At 40.8% G+C, this 18,529-nt stretch overlaps 1 protein-coding gene across 6 annotated transcripts in view; it reads right to left on the reverse strand.

The window, feature by feature from the left end:
* Positions 1–18,529, reverse strand: part of LOC147169894 (nucleosome-remodeling factor subunit BPTF-like) — a 40,730-nt gene that overhangs the window by 8,495 nt on the left and 13,706 nt on the right. For 2 of the 6 annotated variants that reach the window (XM_086082484.1, XM_086082489.1), the window contains exons 13-32: positions 17,656–17,958; positions 15,661–17,512; positions 14,151–14,275; positions 13,676–13,828; positions 13,391–13,541; positions 13,233–13,272; positions 12,848–13,073; positions 12,007–12,144; positions 10,029–10,156; positions 9,716–9,812; positions 9,420–9,589; positions 8,809–9,031; positions 8,460–8,740; positions 8,123–8,236; positions 6,338–6,499; positions 5,813–5,895; positions 3,037–3,262; positions 2,615–2,937; positions 1,574–1,747; positions 1,241–1,433 (exon numbers count right to left, since the gene is read on the reverse strand). In XM_086082484.1, the coding sequence (XP_085938610.1) occupies positions 1,241–1,433; positions 1,574–1,747; positions 2,615–2,937; positions 3,037–3,262; positions 5,813–5,895; positions 6,338–6,499; positions 8,123–8,236; positions 8,460–8,740; positions 8,809–9,031; positions 9,420–9,589; positions 9,716–9,812; positions 10,029–10,156; positions 12,007–12,144; positions 12,848–13,073; positions 13,233–13,272; positions 13,391–13,541; positions 13,676–13,828; positions 14,151–14,275; positions 15,661–17,512; positions 17,656–17,958 (5,162 nt within the window). The remainder of the gene's footprint in view (positions 1–1,240; positions 1,434–1,573; positions 1,748–2,614; positions 2,938–3,036; positions 3,263–5,812; positions 5,896–6,337; positions 6,500–8,122; positions 8,237–8,459; positions 8,741–8,808; positions 9,032–9,419; positions 9,590–9,715; positions 9,813–10,028; positions 10,157–12,006; positions 12,145–12,847; positions 13,074–13,232; positions 13,273–13,390; positions 13,542–13,675; positions 13,829–14,150; positions 14,276–15,660; positions 17,513–17,655; positions 17,959–18,529) is intronic. The other 4 variants (XM_086082485.1, XM_086082486.1, XM_086082488.1 and 1 more) reach the window with 4 other exon arrangements.

The raw sequence follows: 18,529 nt of genomic DNA on the forward strand, positions 1-18,529 counted from the left end.
TGCTCCTCAAAGAATAAACTACCTCAGTATATTATTTACTTTGCTAGTTTGATTTTAGTTTTTGCAGAAAATGAAATCCCTAATGCCACAAAGTGAAATTCCTTTAGTCAGTCCGGTCCAGAGGTTTGGCACCCCGCGGTGCCAGAACCGCATGTGGCTCTTTCATCCCTCTGCTGTACCTAAATGTAGCTTTATATTTTTTTTCTCTACAATTCTACATTTCTAAATTATGGTGACTGTGCATTAGAAAATTAGGGTGATCAAATAAAATTCACCTGTAGACCATAAAAAAAATATTTTTAAAAATTGCCAGACCCAAAAGCCTTACAACCCTCACGTGCAGACACTGTACGTTGAGGTTCATGAGCAAAAATCGAATTGACCTGGTGAAATAAATACTTTAACTGGCTATTATTAAATATAGATTTCACTTTAAATTGTTCAGTGAAATAGTCCTTTAGCTTACTACATGTTCCCGGACATGGAGATTACATTTTTGGTTTACTGCAGATGGATAATTGAAGTCTATAACTTCATAAATATGATTGAATATTGATAATTAATTTTAGTAATCTTTTTTTCCTCCTGAATTCAACATGTTTTTGTTGTGCGCAGCAATAAAATGTGGATTTTCTCTGTAGCAATTCATCGATTTCATAAATACAACAAACCACTTATTTAATGTTTTTAAGCATAGCATGCAGGTATAAAAAAAGAAAAAATGGGGGGAAAAAAGACGTAGTAGGTGTTATTTCCATTTTTTTTTATGCCAATGCGGTTTGTGGCTCCTAGTGTTTTCTTTTCTGTGGGATATGAGTCCAAGTGGCTCTTTGAGTATTTACGGTTTAACCAACATTTTACAGAAAAATACACCCAAAAAGTCAAGCCAAAGTCAATACATTAGTACACATCAGTATCTTGTGAGATTTCAGCTCATTGGAAATCACAGCATTAAAGCTTGGCTTGTTTTATTGTGGTGCCACCAATGAATGGGTACTACTGATGACAAAAAGGAAAAGCGTTATGACCAAAAAGTAGGAAATGGAACAAAAGGGGTACTCTGTCTTGGCCCCTCAATACCAAATAGCTAAAGGAACAACATGTTGAGATCATTATTAAAAGAAAAACAATGTACACCACTGCGTTTAGCTTGTATGCGAAGATACTCACATTCCAGGCAATACAAGCAACAACCTCCCTGTAAATCCATCACCATAAGAACGGCTTGTGTCCAACTCACCGTTAAGGATCGCAATATTCTCCGTAGGCCCTCGTAGTCTTTTTCAGTGAGCGGCGTGAGGACCGTCATGGCGTCCTCCGTCGACTGGCAGTGCGGGCACACATATTCGTCTATGTGGTTGGCTTCGCTCTGCAGGATACCCACACAGCGACCGTGGTACCAGTTCTGACACCGGTCGCAACCAATGTAGAACCTGAGAGGGGAAAAGAAACACAAGGTGACCCTGATGTACTTTTATCAACACACAAGGGACACTATTTGTCCTGAAGCAGCACACTCCTCGAGTCTTGACAGTATTAAAACAAGCTGTGATAAAGTGGGCACATTACTTACTGGGATTCATCGTACGGTGTCTGACAGATGCAGTAGAGCTCCTCTTTGGTGGTCTTCCGACCTTGTTTACACTCCAAACATATGTAGTCGTCCATATCCTTGGCGGCTTTCTCCGTGATTCCCACACATTCGCCGTGATACCAGTTGGTGCACAAGTCGCAGCCAATGTAGAACCTTCAGAGCCAGGATGAGGTTAATGATCACAGTATGAACGCTCAGATACTAATGTTGTTGAAATATGTTTTTTTCTTTTTTAAATCATGCCTGCATGGCAGTTTCTTTACTCAACAGATTTTAAAATCAAAATGTGATTTGTATCAGGATGATTGGAGCTTTTTTTCAGCAGTCTGAAACATTGGATAAGAGTTGTTTTTTTGCTAATAATTTAGTTTTCACTGTAGCACAGATTTTTTTTGTTATTGGCGTTCTCTCGGCGCTATCTCTCAATGTATGTGCTCAAATGTGTTTGTATTGTTTATTGTTATTGTTCATTTAGCCATTTTCAGCAGTAAAAAGTTAATATTTTGTCTCTTTTTTATGTACAATTAAGACTTTTCAAAACACATTTTGCTACTTGCTGTCAACTGAAAATGACATCACAGGTGCTCAGGACTCAGTTTGAAAACGTCATATGATCAAACCCAGAAAACAGGTGAGCCGTGATCGGTCGCACCTGTGATGTCATTTTCAGCAAGTGGCAAAGTGTGTTTTAAAGGTTTTAATTGTACATGAAAAATAATGAAGTTATCAAATTAATTCCACACAAAATATTAACTTGTCATTGCTGAAAATGGCTAAATGAGTCAAGTATCCCCCTTTAAGTGCCAAAAACAGGGTGCATTTATGTATTATTGTGCAAACATGACATGGCATTTCCAGAAACCAATCAGATTGTTCCAATGTCATTCTTATGCATTTGAGGATTGCTATATGCTTGGATGCGCTAAGCAGCCTTGTAGTCCTTTTCCTGGCAATCATAACAAAGACCGAATATGATTTCTGCACGGATTAATAATGCACCGAACAGTGTGGCTTTCATACTTGGTCTCATCATAGGGCGTCTTGCAGATACAGTAGAGTTTCGTGTCCTTCTTGGTGTCCTTGGTGCTGATGGTGGAGATCATCTTCTTCTTCTTGGACTTGGCTGATGTTACGCTCTCCCTCTCCTCGTCTCGTTTCCTTTTGTGTGAGGGTGTGACAGTGGTGGCGTGGTGCTGCTGAGCAGTTATGTTGTGTACACGGGCTTGAGCGTGTTGTTGCTGGCTGCGAGAGGCAGCGGCGGCAGCGGCAGCCTGGGCAGCTTTCTGTGCTGCCGCTTTCTCCTTCTCTCTCCGCATCCTCCACAGGTCCTTCTTTAGTTCCTCCTGAAGCGCAAATAGGTTACAACGGATAATCATTAAGCAGGAAGTGTTTCGCCAAACAGATATTTTTTCACGTTTAAAATTTCCAGGACCGGTATATACCTGTGCCTCTAGATGGAGCTCCTGATCAAGAAGCACACGTTTCTTCAAGATATCATTCTTCAGGAGCTCTTTGTGGCGGTAAAGAAGCGATGCGAGCTTGTTGGCGTTTGCCAACCTCTTCTTGGACTCCACCAACTCCTCCTTCTTCTTCCTCTTGGCCTCCTGCCTCTCATCTCTGTCTATGCGGTCCAGGAGGAACTTCATGACCTGATTGCATACGATCGTTCTGTACAAAAAAACAACAACAAAATAAAATAGAAAGTTAAAAAAATACTTTTGTGATGGATTGTACGTAGACAGACAACAGTAGGCAGAAGAGGATATAGCATAGACTAGCATGAATGTAGCGCAGCTAAAAATTGCTGTCAAGTCATTGTGCTTCAAACCACAAATAATTAGAGACTATATCAACAGCACCTCTGCTGTTGCAACAAGGAAGTGCTATAATTTTTCATTAATTTCTTCAACATGATCAAATCACCAACAACAAAAAAATTCGATTAATCAGTTATTACGTTTATTTAAACGTTATTTATACGGTAAGCACAACAAAAAAACAAAAACATAGTTATAAAAAAAATACAGAATATACAATAAATTATATAACTAAATGAACAACAACAAAAAAGCCTTAAAACAGTGCCAATCGTCATCTGGGCTATTGGATGTCCAGATGTCAAGTCAGTTTTTAGCTGTTCTGTGTTTATTTGTTCTTGACTTGTATGGGAGTGGAGTTGAGAGACATGCTGGGAGCTGAGAAATAGAGAGCCTCACTGCGTATGCAAACATGGGAAACGGGAGCAGAAGGATAGGCCCTGCAAAAGGATAATTCAAAGTTTCAATGTCTTAAGTGGGCTTCTTTATTGTGCATTACCTTCCTTTAATGAACAATAAAGATAAGCTCTAAAATGACTGGGTTAAAAATGTATAATATACTGTATTACAGTAAATGTGGATAATCTATGACCACGTCATTTGTATGTTCACTTGTGTCTGCCAACATTCGCGGCTAGGATAGAAAATTGTCTGCTCAAGTGTGCAACTCAGCACCTTGTTGGCTGAGCTTTTGTGTGAACGGCACACAAACACACCCGTGTCTGACAGGGTCAAAGACAGGCCAGGAATTGCAGCTGATGCGCATGCTGCAAAGGTGCCACAAACATGCAGCCATATTCATACAATGTTCCAATTTTCCAAAGTATTATGGGCATATGTTTCAAGATAGATGCTTTTGTTTGTCTGGTCTCTTCAGATCACTGATATAAATGTCAGGGGCATTTGCCAATTGGTTTCCAAGATGAGAATAATTAAAGCAAAATTACTTTAGAACGCGGTTCCACATTATTGAACAAGGAGCAGTTTTTATGCATAATGGTGAAAAAGAAAAATGTGTCAGCTAATGAAAAGCTTGGGATAGCTCAAAGTCTTGCAAAAAGAATGGGCAAAAACTTGACATTTCAAGAAGAAAAAAAATCATACTCTAAAATGTGTGTGATTCATAGGCAATGGGTTCAATGTGATAAAAAAAAAATTTATTTGGGAAAATATTTATCAGGCAAATACATCATTAATGGAGAACCACTTGATACAGGATCCTCCAAAAGCTTCTAAAGGTCATCTATAAAGCTGAATTTTGGAAACCCCTCACAAGGAGAAACGTTTGCAGTGGGCCCTAAAATTCATGATAACTAATTTTTAATTTAAATAAATAAATAAAAAGATTGTAAGGAGGTGGTAGAGTTACATTTTGGGCTTGGAATAATGGAGAGTGAGATGTTGGCCCCTTAAAGGTGACAGAATGTGTCAACATGACCTCTGCAAACCAATGCAGGAAAATATGTTGAAGCTTTAGCTGCTAAGGGTAAAAAGTGTGTGTGTGGGGGGGGGGGGGGGGCAATCACAGTCTGGCCACCAACACCCAATGACCTCAATTCTACTGAGAATGTGTGGAGCATCCTTAAAAATATGAGGGTGGTCGCCACTAGACTACCACTGAACAGCCTATTTGTTTATGAAATGTGGCAGTGGTACATAATAATTTAGAACACTGTATTTTGGGTAAATTAGGGGGGAAAAACCTTGTGAAATTGGTGTTCCCCCCTTCCCCAATTATTGTAGAAGCTAATATAATTGCTGATCAAAACATCTTATTTACTGTAATATGTATTGACGATTTAGAAACAATGTACATGTGACTGTCAGAGTTACAAAGTGATTAAACATGTTTTGCAGGAAAAGCACAAGAAGGCGTCGCGACAAAATGGAAAACGGATGGAAAATAAGCAGAGACAGACTGCCAAAGGAGCTGCCGGGTCGAAGTCACGCTAGTCTGGCTTTGGTGTTTCGGGTCTGTGTGAATGGGCACAGTGTTGACACAAGCACGTGTGTGTCAGAGTCAGAAAACGGTCAGGGTATCATCTAGCTACAACGTTAACATAGATGACAGGAAGGTGAAGCAAGTATCTTTTAACATTCTCCCTTATGTTAAAGTCCTAACTGCAAACAGAATAAAACGACACTCTGGGTCTTCAGACATTTAAGAGAGGAGACATAGTGATGTCATCCACATGCTGAGGCCATGGGAGGTAACATTTTGAAACTTAATGAACTGATTAGTGTTGCGCCATGACTTGTTGGGTTACATGGAGGCCACGCAGCTGTTTGTGGTTCCACACCCAAAAGTTCCCATGCTGTGCAGCACCTCTCAACACACTGTTGATCTGATCAAGAGGAAGGGACACACAAATGCACATGCCTACACACACACACAGCTAACCTCTGATTCTCTTCTCTCTCCTCAGGTGTCAGAGTCTTCTTCTGCTTCAGATATTCGATGAAAGCGTTCTGCTTCATCACAACCTAAGAAAGACAATGTTTTGAATACATGTGGAAGGACATAGCTAACTAGTAGCACCTTCTTAAGAAGTACATTTGTTCCATGACCCAACTCAATTCACTGGAATATCAAATACATTTTACACATTTAAAGGAACTCAAATGCCATTACTTCTTTCCAGTGCACCAAAAACACCACAATGTTTTGGGTTACATGCTTTTAAGAAAGTACACGACTGTATTGTATGAAAATATAATAAAAGAGCTTGCAAATAAATCAATTGGTTATTAAATTTAATTTGAAAACCTCGTAAGCTGGGGCATCAAGGTACTAAAAGCAAACTATATTAAATATTCCAAATAAATATCTTGCGCCAAGTGTAGGAAAACACCAGTCTGGATATGACACAGCTAATTTGAGTCCTGTACACACTTTTTTAGATGAGAGGCCTTCCTAAGCCCGCACCTGTTTCTGAATTTTGTCCTTCTGGCTGACAGAGTTGAGCGCTTGCTCTTTCTTGGCTTCTGCAGCTTGTTTCTTCTTCTGCTGTTGCTGCTCTCGGAGCTGCTGGATCCTCTGCAGTTGCTCTTGTACTGAAGCAGCCTGGATGGTCACAACGTTCCCGATCTGTGGCGACAACATTGTCAGATATGAAACTCCACTGAAAGCTAAATCAGTCAGCAACCAATTAATCAATGGCATAAAGGTCGATAAATATGGGCAGGATCAATACAATACAATAAAAGTTGTAATTATCACTACGACATTAAAAATGTAATTAACTACAAAGTTGTAGATGACTACAACACATCACATCTATTTGGATTTTCTTATGCAATACAATACCCAAGTGAGTGGAAGAATATTGAGAGCATGGTTGCTGTGGCGAATTTTGTAAATTACAGTTTCATCAACCGTTCAACCTTTGCAAAGAATGTCATACATTAGTCACAACATTATTTAAATTTTGTAACCAATTTGAACAGAGCAGTGATTCCAAACCACTGTTCTGGGGCACATTAGTAGCAGTGACTACATTTAATTGCAGTCAATAAGGTTATCTCTTTCAAAAGCCAAATATTGGCAATATGCTGGTTTTGGGAAGCAGACTGGCTAAGCGATGTGCCTTTGTGGCGACCATAATGGATGGGGAAAATTCCCACCACTCAGATCAGCCGGAGCAGAACTGGAAATGAGGTTAGTTGATGCAAATCCATATTTGGGGGGTGTGAGGGTTGAACAGTAACTCTGTTTAATTCATTCACTGCCATTGACGGCTATAAACATCAAAAATTAATTTAAATTATTTCTATTAGTTGAACATTTTTTTCCACTTTTGTTAACAAGAGTATGAAAACCTAGAATTTTTTTTTGTACATTTAGAACAGCTATAAAATTTGCGATTAATCGTGAGTTAACTCGTAAAGTCATGCAATTAATTACGATTTTAATTGCCCGACGCTCCTAATTTTTAATTGTAATTAAACGCATGACTGCAATAGATAACTCACAATTAATCATAAATTTGATATGTTCTAAATGAACAATAAAAACAATTCTAGGTTTTCATACTCTTGTTGACAAAAGTGGAATTTTTTTTTAACTAATATAAATAGTTCTAATTAATTTTCGACGTCAATAGCCGTCAATGGCAGTGAATGACTTAAATATTATTTACAGTTTACATCAACATAGGAGCCTCTGGAGATAAATTAATAAATTTTACTTATCATTAACTATTTATACTGTTCATCTAAAAACAGATATAATTATATTTCGACATAGTTTTATTCTTATATTTCACTTTCATAGCTGGAGGTTCCTTAGCACCTTCTTTTGACAAGCCGCCAGTGATCCATAGTAGTGATCGAGCTATACCAGCGACATACAGTGAAAGGTTGAACAATTAAAATGCTCTTTCACTAGATGGCACAAATTACAATAAATTTGTGTATACACCTGTTTCCACTTATATGCCAGAATAAGTCATGACTTCCTGTTAGTGACTCCGCTTTGTGTTGAATTAAACAGCCCTTACAACAACTACATTAATTGGTGATTAAATTGAGATGAGGTGCAAACTGGTGCGCTGCGACATGTTCCTCATGTGAGATATGTACGGTATGTGTCTTAGCTCAGTGAAGTTTGGGAAACACTGTATTAGTGTGATGGGACTGCTGTAGTTTCTTGATTTATTTACCTCATAGTCTACACACAAAAATGTTTGATTCGGCAGGTTGATTGCACTACCTGTCCTCCCTGAGATGAGGTGAGGCCGGTCTGCTGTATCTGAACAGGAAGCTGCAGTTTGAAGTGCTGTGGTAAAGATGATCCACTCTGCTGAGCCTGCAGCTGGGCCAACACCTAAAGCATCCACAGGGAAGAAACACTAATGTAAACAAATAGTGAAGCAAAGAATACCATGAGAAATTGGCGACAGAAGGCATTGGGATTAATTATGTATATCTACAGTATGTCACCGTCTATCGGTCAATGATGAACATACACATACTGTGAAAATATTGAGGTTATTGAATGGGAATGGAGGAACTTTGCAATAACAATCCAAATCTGTTTGTAATCCTACCTGTACCTGCTGCTGCAGTCCAGACATGATGATTTGGGGCTTTTGCTGCAATTGCAGCTGTGCAGTTGCACCCTGTGTTGTCACCTGCAGTGAGGTGGGAGATTGAATGGGCATGTGAGCCTGCGTCTGCAGGGGTAACTGGCCTTGTGGGGTGGATGCCGACGGGGTGCTGGTGGTAGCCATAGTAGCTGCCCCTGGCTGCACAGGAGCAGCTGCCTGTTGAGCAGGCTGGGCCGGCGTTTTCGTGGAGTCAGAATTGGGCTGGCTAGATGGTGTGGTGCCTGTAGAGATTTTGATCACAGCGTGAGAGAAAGCAAAATGACCATCCAAACGTGTTTTCTGAAGATACCTGTGCTTGGCGTGGGTGTAGCAACTGCAGATGGGGGCGTGAATAAGAAGCGTTGCGTTTGACCATTGGGCAGCGTCGCCTGCATGAGCTGCTGGCCGGGACCTGGAATGACCGTGACTCCATGAGGTATGACCTGAAGCTGGCCGGTGGTCTGACCTTGACCTTGAATCATCACGGTCAGAGCCTGGGGGGAGCCACTGACACCTGAGCCAGCCTGCTGCTTCTGTAGTGAGGCAGAGCAGAGGCACAATGTGTTAAGATTAGATCACATTTTAACTGTATATAAACATACACCCACACAGAAAACATGCAAACTCCACACAAGGAAGACCGGAGCCCAGATTCAAACCCACGACCTCTGAACTGCAAGGCAGACGTGCTAATTAGTTGTCCACTGTTACACCAGACATACATACTGTACATTTTATGGTACAAAATGTAAACCTTGCTAGTTACATAAGCCCTATTCCTGGGAAAATATATTTATCATTCAAGCATCAATAAAAACTATTAAGCAAATGGGAACACTGAGTACGGGTAGTCTAATATTCAGGTCGCTGACTGATTATTTTAGTAGCATGTCATGAGCAATGCTCACTAAACTGTGTTACCTGAGCAATCTGTGCGATGGTGAGTTTAACCTGGCCAGAAGTCGTTCCAGCTGCAGCAGTGGTGTTTGGGCTCTGGCCAGTAACCGTGGCAACGGGGCTGGCTCCAGAAACTGAGGTGGACACTGTCTGCCCTTGTAAGATCTGACTTACCACTTGTTGGCCAGCCTGACCTAAAAATGAAACAGGTGCCACGTGTAATTTCTGCATTACAAGTAAAATAATGCTAAGAACATAAGACACAATATATATATATATAAATATTTTAACACCAAGACAAGCTCCAAACAGCAAATTACCTTGCTGAACCACAAGTGGGGTTCTGAGAATTGTTTTTCCCATAGTTCCGCCCTGCTGGAGTGGTGTTCGAATCGTTGCCATTCCAGGCCGGATCTGCTAACCGGGGGGGAGTCCGAGATTTTGGGTTAATCAACAATAAAATACTAATAGCAAAAGCATACACTGTTGTTGCGCCAGTTGTAATACATATTACATACAGAAAATAAGGTATATTATCACAAACTAGTAAATTAACAACCCTATAAATATGACTGTTAATGGCAACAATCTTATATTAAAAAATATGAATTTTGGAAGTGAAGCGTGGTGTACCGGCTGCTGAGTGCCTGGGATATTGGGCCTGATGTTCACAGGAGTAGTGCGAGGCAATTTGATAAAGGTCTGAGCACTGCCTGTTGTACCGGAAGGGATGATACCCAACACCTTTTGCTGCACAGCACCTGATTTGGGGGTCAGAGGGTGTGGACATCAAGAGGGAGCAGGAAAGCACAGGAACGCTACAAAACTATACCAAATGCATAAATCACACAAGTGCTTTTTATATGTAAATAACTAAATAATAATAATAATGATAAAGTGGAAGCAAGAATTTTATGACAGAGTGGCATTTATCTTTAACAATTAATTGTAACATCTGTTGTATTTGTGTAGATTCTCATTCATCCAGGTCAAAGTAATAGTAACCCTCAAAAGGCTATAGTAAAGATGAAAAGTCACTAAAGATGAATGTTGCTTGCCTGTAGCACATAACAACTTATTCACCACATGCCCCTATGCTTTTAAGGGAATCAAACCAGGAACCCTTCAGTCCACCGCTGTACCACTTGGGGAAAGGCTGCCCCCCATTTTCTGCTACTCAGCACACTTCCTACGAGTAAGGAAATGTTCACAGTGTAAATAGTCCCAATACAATACAATACTGTGAAGCAACAGCTGCACCTTACAAGTGAGAAGTTGTGCATTGACATGGCTCAATACATTATTTGTGGGTTTCTCTCTTTGCAAGATTGCCAACGTTTGATCACAGCGATGGTAAATATTAGTTGAGTAGGTAAACAAAATCTTCAAAGACTTGCTGAAAGCTTACTTGGGTTTCCCCCAACATATCTGAGCCCCCTCATAAATTATTCACAACTTTTTAAACCTTCGTCCGACAAAGGGAGCGTTTCATATTTGCCGTGCGAGCACGTGAAGCTGATGGCTCACACAGAAATCATACGAGTAACACTCTTTCTTTCCCTCAGATCCTGCTGTGGTTTTTTAACCACAACCAGGCAGGTAAACCTTTACATCAAGAGTTTCCCTCTTCAAACAGGGACCTTAAACCTGGTTGTAAGACATGGGGAGTCTCTCCTCTGGTCACAGACATCAGACACAAATTTTTATGGACTCGATGTTGAAGGAGCTTGATGAATCGGGACTCCGAGGAGTTGGAGAGGTAGACTTTTATTCTAAAAGATGAAGGGGGGAAAACAAGAAAACTGGACTCCCGCAATAGAGAGTTACCTGTCTGGGAAGTAGACCTCAAGGGTAAGTAAACTTGTTTTCCTGCCTAACTTCCTTAAGCCCTTCCAAAACAAACATTGTGCCCCGTAGTCATGCTGGGTAAATAGACATGTCCATTAAATGGTCACACTCCACCTGAAATTAATGTTTCTCCTTTAGGATTACTTCAAAAAGGTAAGAAAAATCACTTTCATTTTCGTGTATGAAGAGTGCAATGTTTTATCTCCACAGGTTTCTAATATGGTCGTGAAAATGCATACCCTTTGAACCTCTACAACTAGTCCATCTTTGAACTTGTGGAGAAGAAGTGTTATTTGCATGTTTTACTGTTGAGAATCTGACTTTGCACAACACCCCATTAATTGCGCTTTTTTATGCACAAACATCCACCAACCAGTAAAAGACCATGCCACAATACAACAGCCTGACATTACCAAAAGTTGAAAAAAAGCTTACGAAGAGCTAAACTCTAGTAAAGATTAAAAGACCCAGACTAAACAAGTGCAACATACTTAAACAATTGAACCAAAATAACTAACTTCCACGATATTACTGTGCTGCCAGGCCCCAACCAGACATGTGGATGACCCATGCCAAAGTAAGCTGGTGACTCAATGGGCGGGTGGACACTAAGGGAACACCACGATGGCGTTGGTGCGCACAACACAAGTGAATGAATAGCTACATTGGAAAATTTAAAATTTTGCCACAAATTACACCACATAAATAACTTTTAACCTCTTTGTCTGTCTTTTTAGGTGTGAGGTAATAAAGGCTGGTGTACCTCCTTGTGAAGTTGCCATGTTGACTGTGATGAGCTTGCTGTTGGCTGGAAGAGGCAGCTTGGTGGTCACGACCTTCCCACCCACCGTGGTTCCTGTAATTTGAAATGTGTGCCCACCAGTCGTGGTCACCGTGTTCTCTATGGAAGCAGACGCATAAAAATCAGCAAACATCATATTGTAATGACTACACGCATGACTCCAATAGTAGCATGACTTGTAAAGGTAGAATAACCACATTAACTAATTTGCTCCCAAAAACATATTAAAACATTCTATTTTAAATATTGCCATGGTCCTAAAAACACATTCATATGTTTTTTTTAAAAGCACACAGAAGGTGGCAGCAGAGTATAAGAGATCAACCAGGGCCCATGTTGCAACAAGCTCTTTTCCTCAGTGTTTTCAACACGTTTGTGAATAGTGATGAAACTTAGCTATATCCTAATGCTAATTGCTACAAAATGGAAAAACATACAAATATTCCAGGTTCCATGTTTCTATAGCAATAGAACACAATATTCGGTGGGCATTGCAAAATCAGTCAAAATCCCGTAAAACCAACGGGAGCGAAGGTGGTTGCTTAAGTAAAAATGGCTGGGAGAGAATGAGTTAACAATAATGATGTAAAGCATTGAAAATATTATTCAGTAATCACTGTCTTGATCATAATAACCCATTTTAAATGCCCATGCATTAGTAGCCCTCCATCCATAATCTGAATAAACTGGCGATTATGTACAGGTTTATGATCATGTTTTATTTTTCCTTTTAGTCTAACAAGTAAACTATTCTGTCACTTTCTACTAAATTAAAATGTTTTTAATACTTTTGATGCAGTACCTGGTGAGTTTTGACTTTGCTTGATCCACGTGGCAAACGACTGCTGGAAGTTTTTGGTCTGTTGATATTTGACAGGCGTGCCTATCTTTGAGGACAGTACCACCTTGGCAGTAGGCGTTCCCTGGCCTGACAGTGAAGCCACCATGACCTTAGGTGTCACGGCGGGTGTTGCGGGAGTTCCTGTTGGGGTGACCGTGACCGAGCCTGGTTTCTGCTCCTGACGTTTCTGAAAGTATAAAAATGTATATATGACCAGAAGACAAGAACAGGGTAATGTATGAGCTGAATAAAATCAATTATAATCCTCTAATGAAAAACAAAACCCAAATAGGTTCATATAAGGTCAGCTCAAGTGATACAATAGCAGTAATAAAATCCCTCTCACCTTGGCTTGTTCAGCTGCCTGAGCTTTCTCTTTCTCAACCCTAAGTAGAAGTAATGATAAACATTTTCAAAGACCATGTGTGATTTTCTAACGAGTTGTTAGAGTTTAACAGCATTTATTACACCAGTGACACAATGAAATACGCATATTATTCTGACCGCTCCGAGAAAGCTCTGATCTCCCAGAGGTCTAGCTCCTCCTCTGCAACCCAAGTCTCGATCACCACGGGGCCCGTCTGCTTGGGAGGTTCGGGTTTCTTGGGACGCAAGGCACTGGAGCGCAGACCTTTCCTCTGTGGGGTGTGCGTTTCTGTAATGGTGGACACGTTGAAATTTGTTGGGGTTTAGCTGCTGATTAATTATATAAACACATCATGGCTTTTTATACTCTCTCAGAACTAGTCAATAAAGACTGCCTGGAATAAAAGAGCATCCAGTATTTACCTTTGGGTGTCTCAGGAGTTCCCAGGGGGCAAATAATTTTGCGGATGCAGTACTCGGAGCGAATGCCATAGGGCCCCACGTCCCGCCGTTTGATGATCTCTGTGGTGGTGATTTCTGTGTCTGACGTCTCTGTGGTAATGAGTGGGGATAGGGCTGGGTTGGTATGACGATGAGGAGGAGAGCCCGAAAAATGGAGGAAATGATCTCCAACATAACACCTGTGTCAGCCACAGGAAATGGATGTTTGCATTTCATTCTGTGTTTCTTTTGTCTCAACGTAGGAACGCAAGACATATCAAAAGTGTCAGCATACATGCAGACAAACCTTATTTCTGGGTTTTTGGCAGTGGTAAAAATCTAGGTGAACATCTCAAAATGTCATACAGCATAACGTTATAAAAAAACATCATCACTTAACATTTGAGTACTCCAGGAAAGAAACCTAAGTGGTTATTTGGGGTGGGGATTGCGTTACCTGTTCGTGTAGTACCGACAGCCGCGGATGGCTTCACGGCCATGTCGTCCCATCTCAAACAGGCCCAGAGCAGTCGAAGCATCAGACTCACACCAGCCAAAGTGTTCACTGTTTGCAAGCGATACCTGTATACATAAAGTTAAGTATTAGATAAACTCAGCAGTTATTGCACTTACAGTTACAACCACTCTCCAATTATACAGAATACAAAATGTTACTGCAAAATACAAATACAATTGTGCTTGCTAGTGAAAAGTGAGCAAAACTATTGGTAAGATCAGGCGGCTGTGGATCTAGGATTCAGATGGTTCATTAGTGTGGCATGACAGCAGGCATGACAGCAGGACTGCTAGTGACTCACTCTGTTTCAGAATGCAGACAACAGCACAATTGTGGAATAAGAGGAGGCAGCGTAAAAAAAACCCAGAATGATGTTTGGTTCATGTTTTTGTGTAACTATTTCCATTTTGTAAATGGAACAACCAATGCCCACTTCTTACAGTAAATTAGTTTCACAAGCTTGTTTAGTATGTGGGAAACGGATATTGTAGGCCACAGAGGCTGTTGACAAATGGAACACACACACATCTTAAATTTTAAAGCTAAGCCATTTGGTTCTATTTAAACACTTCATCCCTCAATTCACCATTTTCTAAAATCATAGTGTGCATATTTCCTTGCCCATGTGTAAGCTTAGCTAGTAAATAATACAGTCTCTGGAATCATATAGGTGCCAGCAGAAAAATCGGGATAGGCAAAAAACGGGATCGGCAGGTCAGACTTTTTAAAAGATCGGGGATCGGACGGAAAATTGTGAGCAGTGCACCTCTAGAAGTGAATCATAAAAGATTGCAAACAAAAGCCACGTTATAACTTCAAATTGTAGAAAATATAAAGTTAACAGCGAATCCTAGCCTTGATTTCGTTTTTTTTTTTTTAATGAAAATTAAATACTTTTTGATCAAGGGACTAAAAAGACAATTTCTTGGAACTTCTGGGGAATGTCTGTTCGACTAATGAAATATGCAGTGCTTTAAAAATGGATTAGGGAAAGCTTTGACTTTTTTGGGTCATATTTGCAGCCAAAGTGCAGTAATTTCTGGACTACAAGGCGCACTTGACTATAAGCCGAGCTAGCTAAATTTGGGGAATACTCGAGTTTTTTTACACATATAAGCCATACCCGACTGTAAGCCGGGTTCCCGCTACTTTCTTTTCCATAATGAGGGCGCAAATTGTCTCGCTCTCGTTCTGTTTTGCTCTGTCTGACGCTCTTGCGCTTCCTTTATAGTGCGGCCCCTTGTGATCTGAAATACAGTATCAGTATCAGTAAGCCGCACACCTTTGTATTTGCCGCAGTGTCGAATGCAAGTGAAAAAAGTAGCGGCTTGTAGTCCAGAAATTACTGTATACTTTTTTTCTATTAGAATTGTTAAAAAGTATTTTGTGTTTTGTCAAAGAGTAAAATGACAAGTTCCATGGTGGGTCAAAATTGAGAGACCTTACTTACCTCCAGGTGATGCCAAATGTGGGCCTGGGGGAAGGATACGGCCAAATATCCTGGGCTGGCTTGGCGTTATAGTTATAGATGGCCACCTCCCGGAATCCTCCCCGCCTTGCCAGCACCTTCAAGCTGTCGTGCGGCAACACAAAAATGCTCTTGCGGTTGCTCTTGGTGAGAAACTTGCGATAAGAAGGAAGCGCCGTGTCCGATCGCACCTTCTTCGTGCGGGAGAATTTGCGGAGGCGTACTCGGCCCCTGGTTGAGTCGTTATGGAATATAACTACAGAAACACTACCACTGGTATCAGTTGTTGATTTACTGATAGAGGATGACAGGGTTGTCTCCTTTTGTTGTGTTATTATGTCACTCTGGCTGTCTTCTGACGGACTAGAGGAAGAGATTTTGGTCACGGTTGTTTTGGTCATGGTAGTGAGGGTGGACACTGCGCTTTCTGTTGTGGTGCTTGTGGAGGTGAAGAGCGTCTTCAACGGTATCGTCTCTCGCTCACTGTTCTCTCCAAACTCATCACTTAAACTGGACTCTTCTGTTGAAGGTATAGGCGAGGGTGCCATTCTGATGATCTTGACTACAGGGTTGCATTTATTGCCTATTAAGCTGTTGTGCTGCCGAGAGTTCAAGGTGTGAACTTCAAATGGACCGATGTTGTTTTCCAGCTTTGATGTTTTCACAGGAGGTTTGTAATCCTGATCCGATGTCATTATGTTGCTCTCGAATGTTTCTGCAGGGGTCGGCTCCTTTTCTACAGCATGCATACTTTTGTTCATAAGAGCCAAATCTCCATTTACCAATGGCTTTTGTGTGCTTATCTTCTGAGAAATACTTTCATCTTCGACTTGAACAATGCTTTTCGCCTTGGTTTCGTTAGTTAGCACACCATTATTTGAACTTACCACAGAGTTACTCACGCTGACATCACCCCCTAAACCATCTTTACCATTTATATGAGGAAGAGAAGAAATTGAAACAGGAGAACTGGAGCCTTCGGCATCTTTCATATTTTCCTGGTTTTCATCATGTCGCATCCCGTTTGTCTCAGTGGCTAACTCCACTGAGCTAAATGTCTCTGGATTTTGTTGTGATGGATTTGGAAGAGATGTATTCTCACTATTTAGTTGCTCAACAACTTTTGTGATCGTCCTGACTGAGCCCGTCTTTCTACCCGAGTCCACATTAGGGACCTCAGATCCTATATTTTCGATAAATCCATCGTTGCTAGCATTGTCTATTTGTTGCTCCGAAGAGCAATCTTTTGGCCCCATAGTCCTTTCTATGGAATCAACCTTTAAATCCTGGGACACCGTGATGGTTTGGTTTTGTGGTGAAGACGAGTCTCTTTTTGCATCTGAACTGCAACTGTCTTTGGATGTTGAGTTAGAAACAGAAGAAAGGCGAGCATCTATGTCTTCTGTAGTTTTCGAGACTACAACCTGACTGTCACCTTGAACTCCTCCAACATCTGCAGGGCCAGTTCGTATTGTGCAAGAGTGTTGCTCGTCTTTGAGCTGTGTCTGAGCCAGAGTCTGGGGCTTAAGTGGTGACCGTGGTCGTACGGGTGTGCCCAGAGGTGGTGGTGGTGTTCTAGAGGAGGGGGGTGAAAGAGGTGGAGTGGTCTTGGGTTTGGGTTTGGATGGAGACTCGTGTTGTTTTGTCTTTTCTTCAATCGCGTGCTGCTTCACTCGCCGCTCCAGCAAGATGTCAAGTTTGGAGGACTTGACCTTCTTCTTGTAAGCAATGCGGGTGAGGAAGCCTTTACTGACGTCCACCACGTCATAGTTAAAAGGACGAAGGGGGTCATCGGTAAGCTCCTCCTTCACAGACTCTTCCTTAATACTGGACTCTGGAGAAAAAAAGAAAGTACAAACAATAGTGTATTGGTCCTACACTTTCTGTCATATTTAAACAATCAAAGACATTGAAGTTAAAACAGTTTTCTTACAGACAATAAATGACCAAAAATACTTGAATTGTCATTTCTCTTACTTTGCTCATCATCTGATTTTAGTTTAGAGTAATCCAGCTCCATCTTGGATTGTGAGTTGTCAGCAGGCAGTTCTTCAGACGCTTCCATTTCACAGCCAGCTTCTTTTTTCCCTTCTTCTATTTTTTCACTAAACTCCAAAACTTCATCTAGCACCTGATTGTCTTGGGCAGGTTTGGTGAGTGTAGATGATTCCTTATCTGTTGCATCACTGCTCATGCAAGAGACTCCCTGAGCTTCAGGTGCTTGGACACTCGGTCGTCGACTCAAGTCCAGAAGGGTGCACTTTAGGCCAAGTTTGGCATCTTTGGAATAGAAAAAAAATGTACATTGAAGTACTACATTCAAAACTAAAATATAACTTGTTAACCAAATGATTGCAACCCACATTTTAATAAGGTATGCAAGCATATATTCATAAATGAATTACATAAACAAAAAAAAGGAAAAAAATATTGACACAACATCAACAAAGGTGAATGTACTTCTCATCCTGTGGCTATACATCACCGTATAATGACCCTGCAGCAAAGCAGAGATTGTGGAGTATTATACTTCAGCGTCCAGACATCATGCACAAAAAGAAAAGGGCCCGACATTAATGGCGGCCCGAAGGCCCTGGGCCTTACACATACTGACCTGACTGGGCCATTACACATATCATAAATAAATACCTTGAAGGCAACACATTCTTGCTTTTTAGCCCAAGTATTCAATTTTATTATGGTATATTTTGATATAAAATATAGCATTTTATACTGCCCCCCCCCCCCTCAAAAAAAACATTACATGCAAAACAACTAACTACTAACTATACAAAAAAATTGTGTGTATATGGGGCGAGTACCATCACAGCCTAGCTAAAAAAGGCTTAAT

Source organism: Leptonotus elevatus, chromosome 8, assembly GCF_054856555.1.
Source record: "Leptonotus elevatus isolate MCC_2025b chromosome 8, RoL_Lele_1.0, whole genome shotgun sequence".
Taxonomy (NCBI): Eukaryota; Metazoa; Chordata; class Actinopteri; order Syngnathiformes; family Syngnathidae; genus Leptonotus; species Leptonotus elevatus.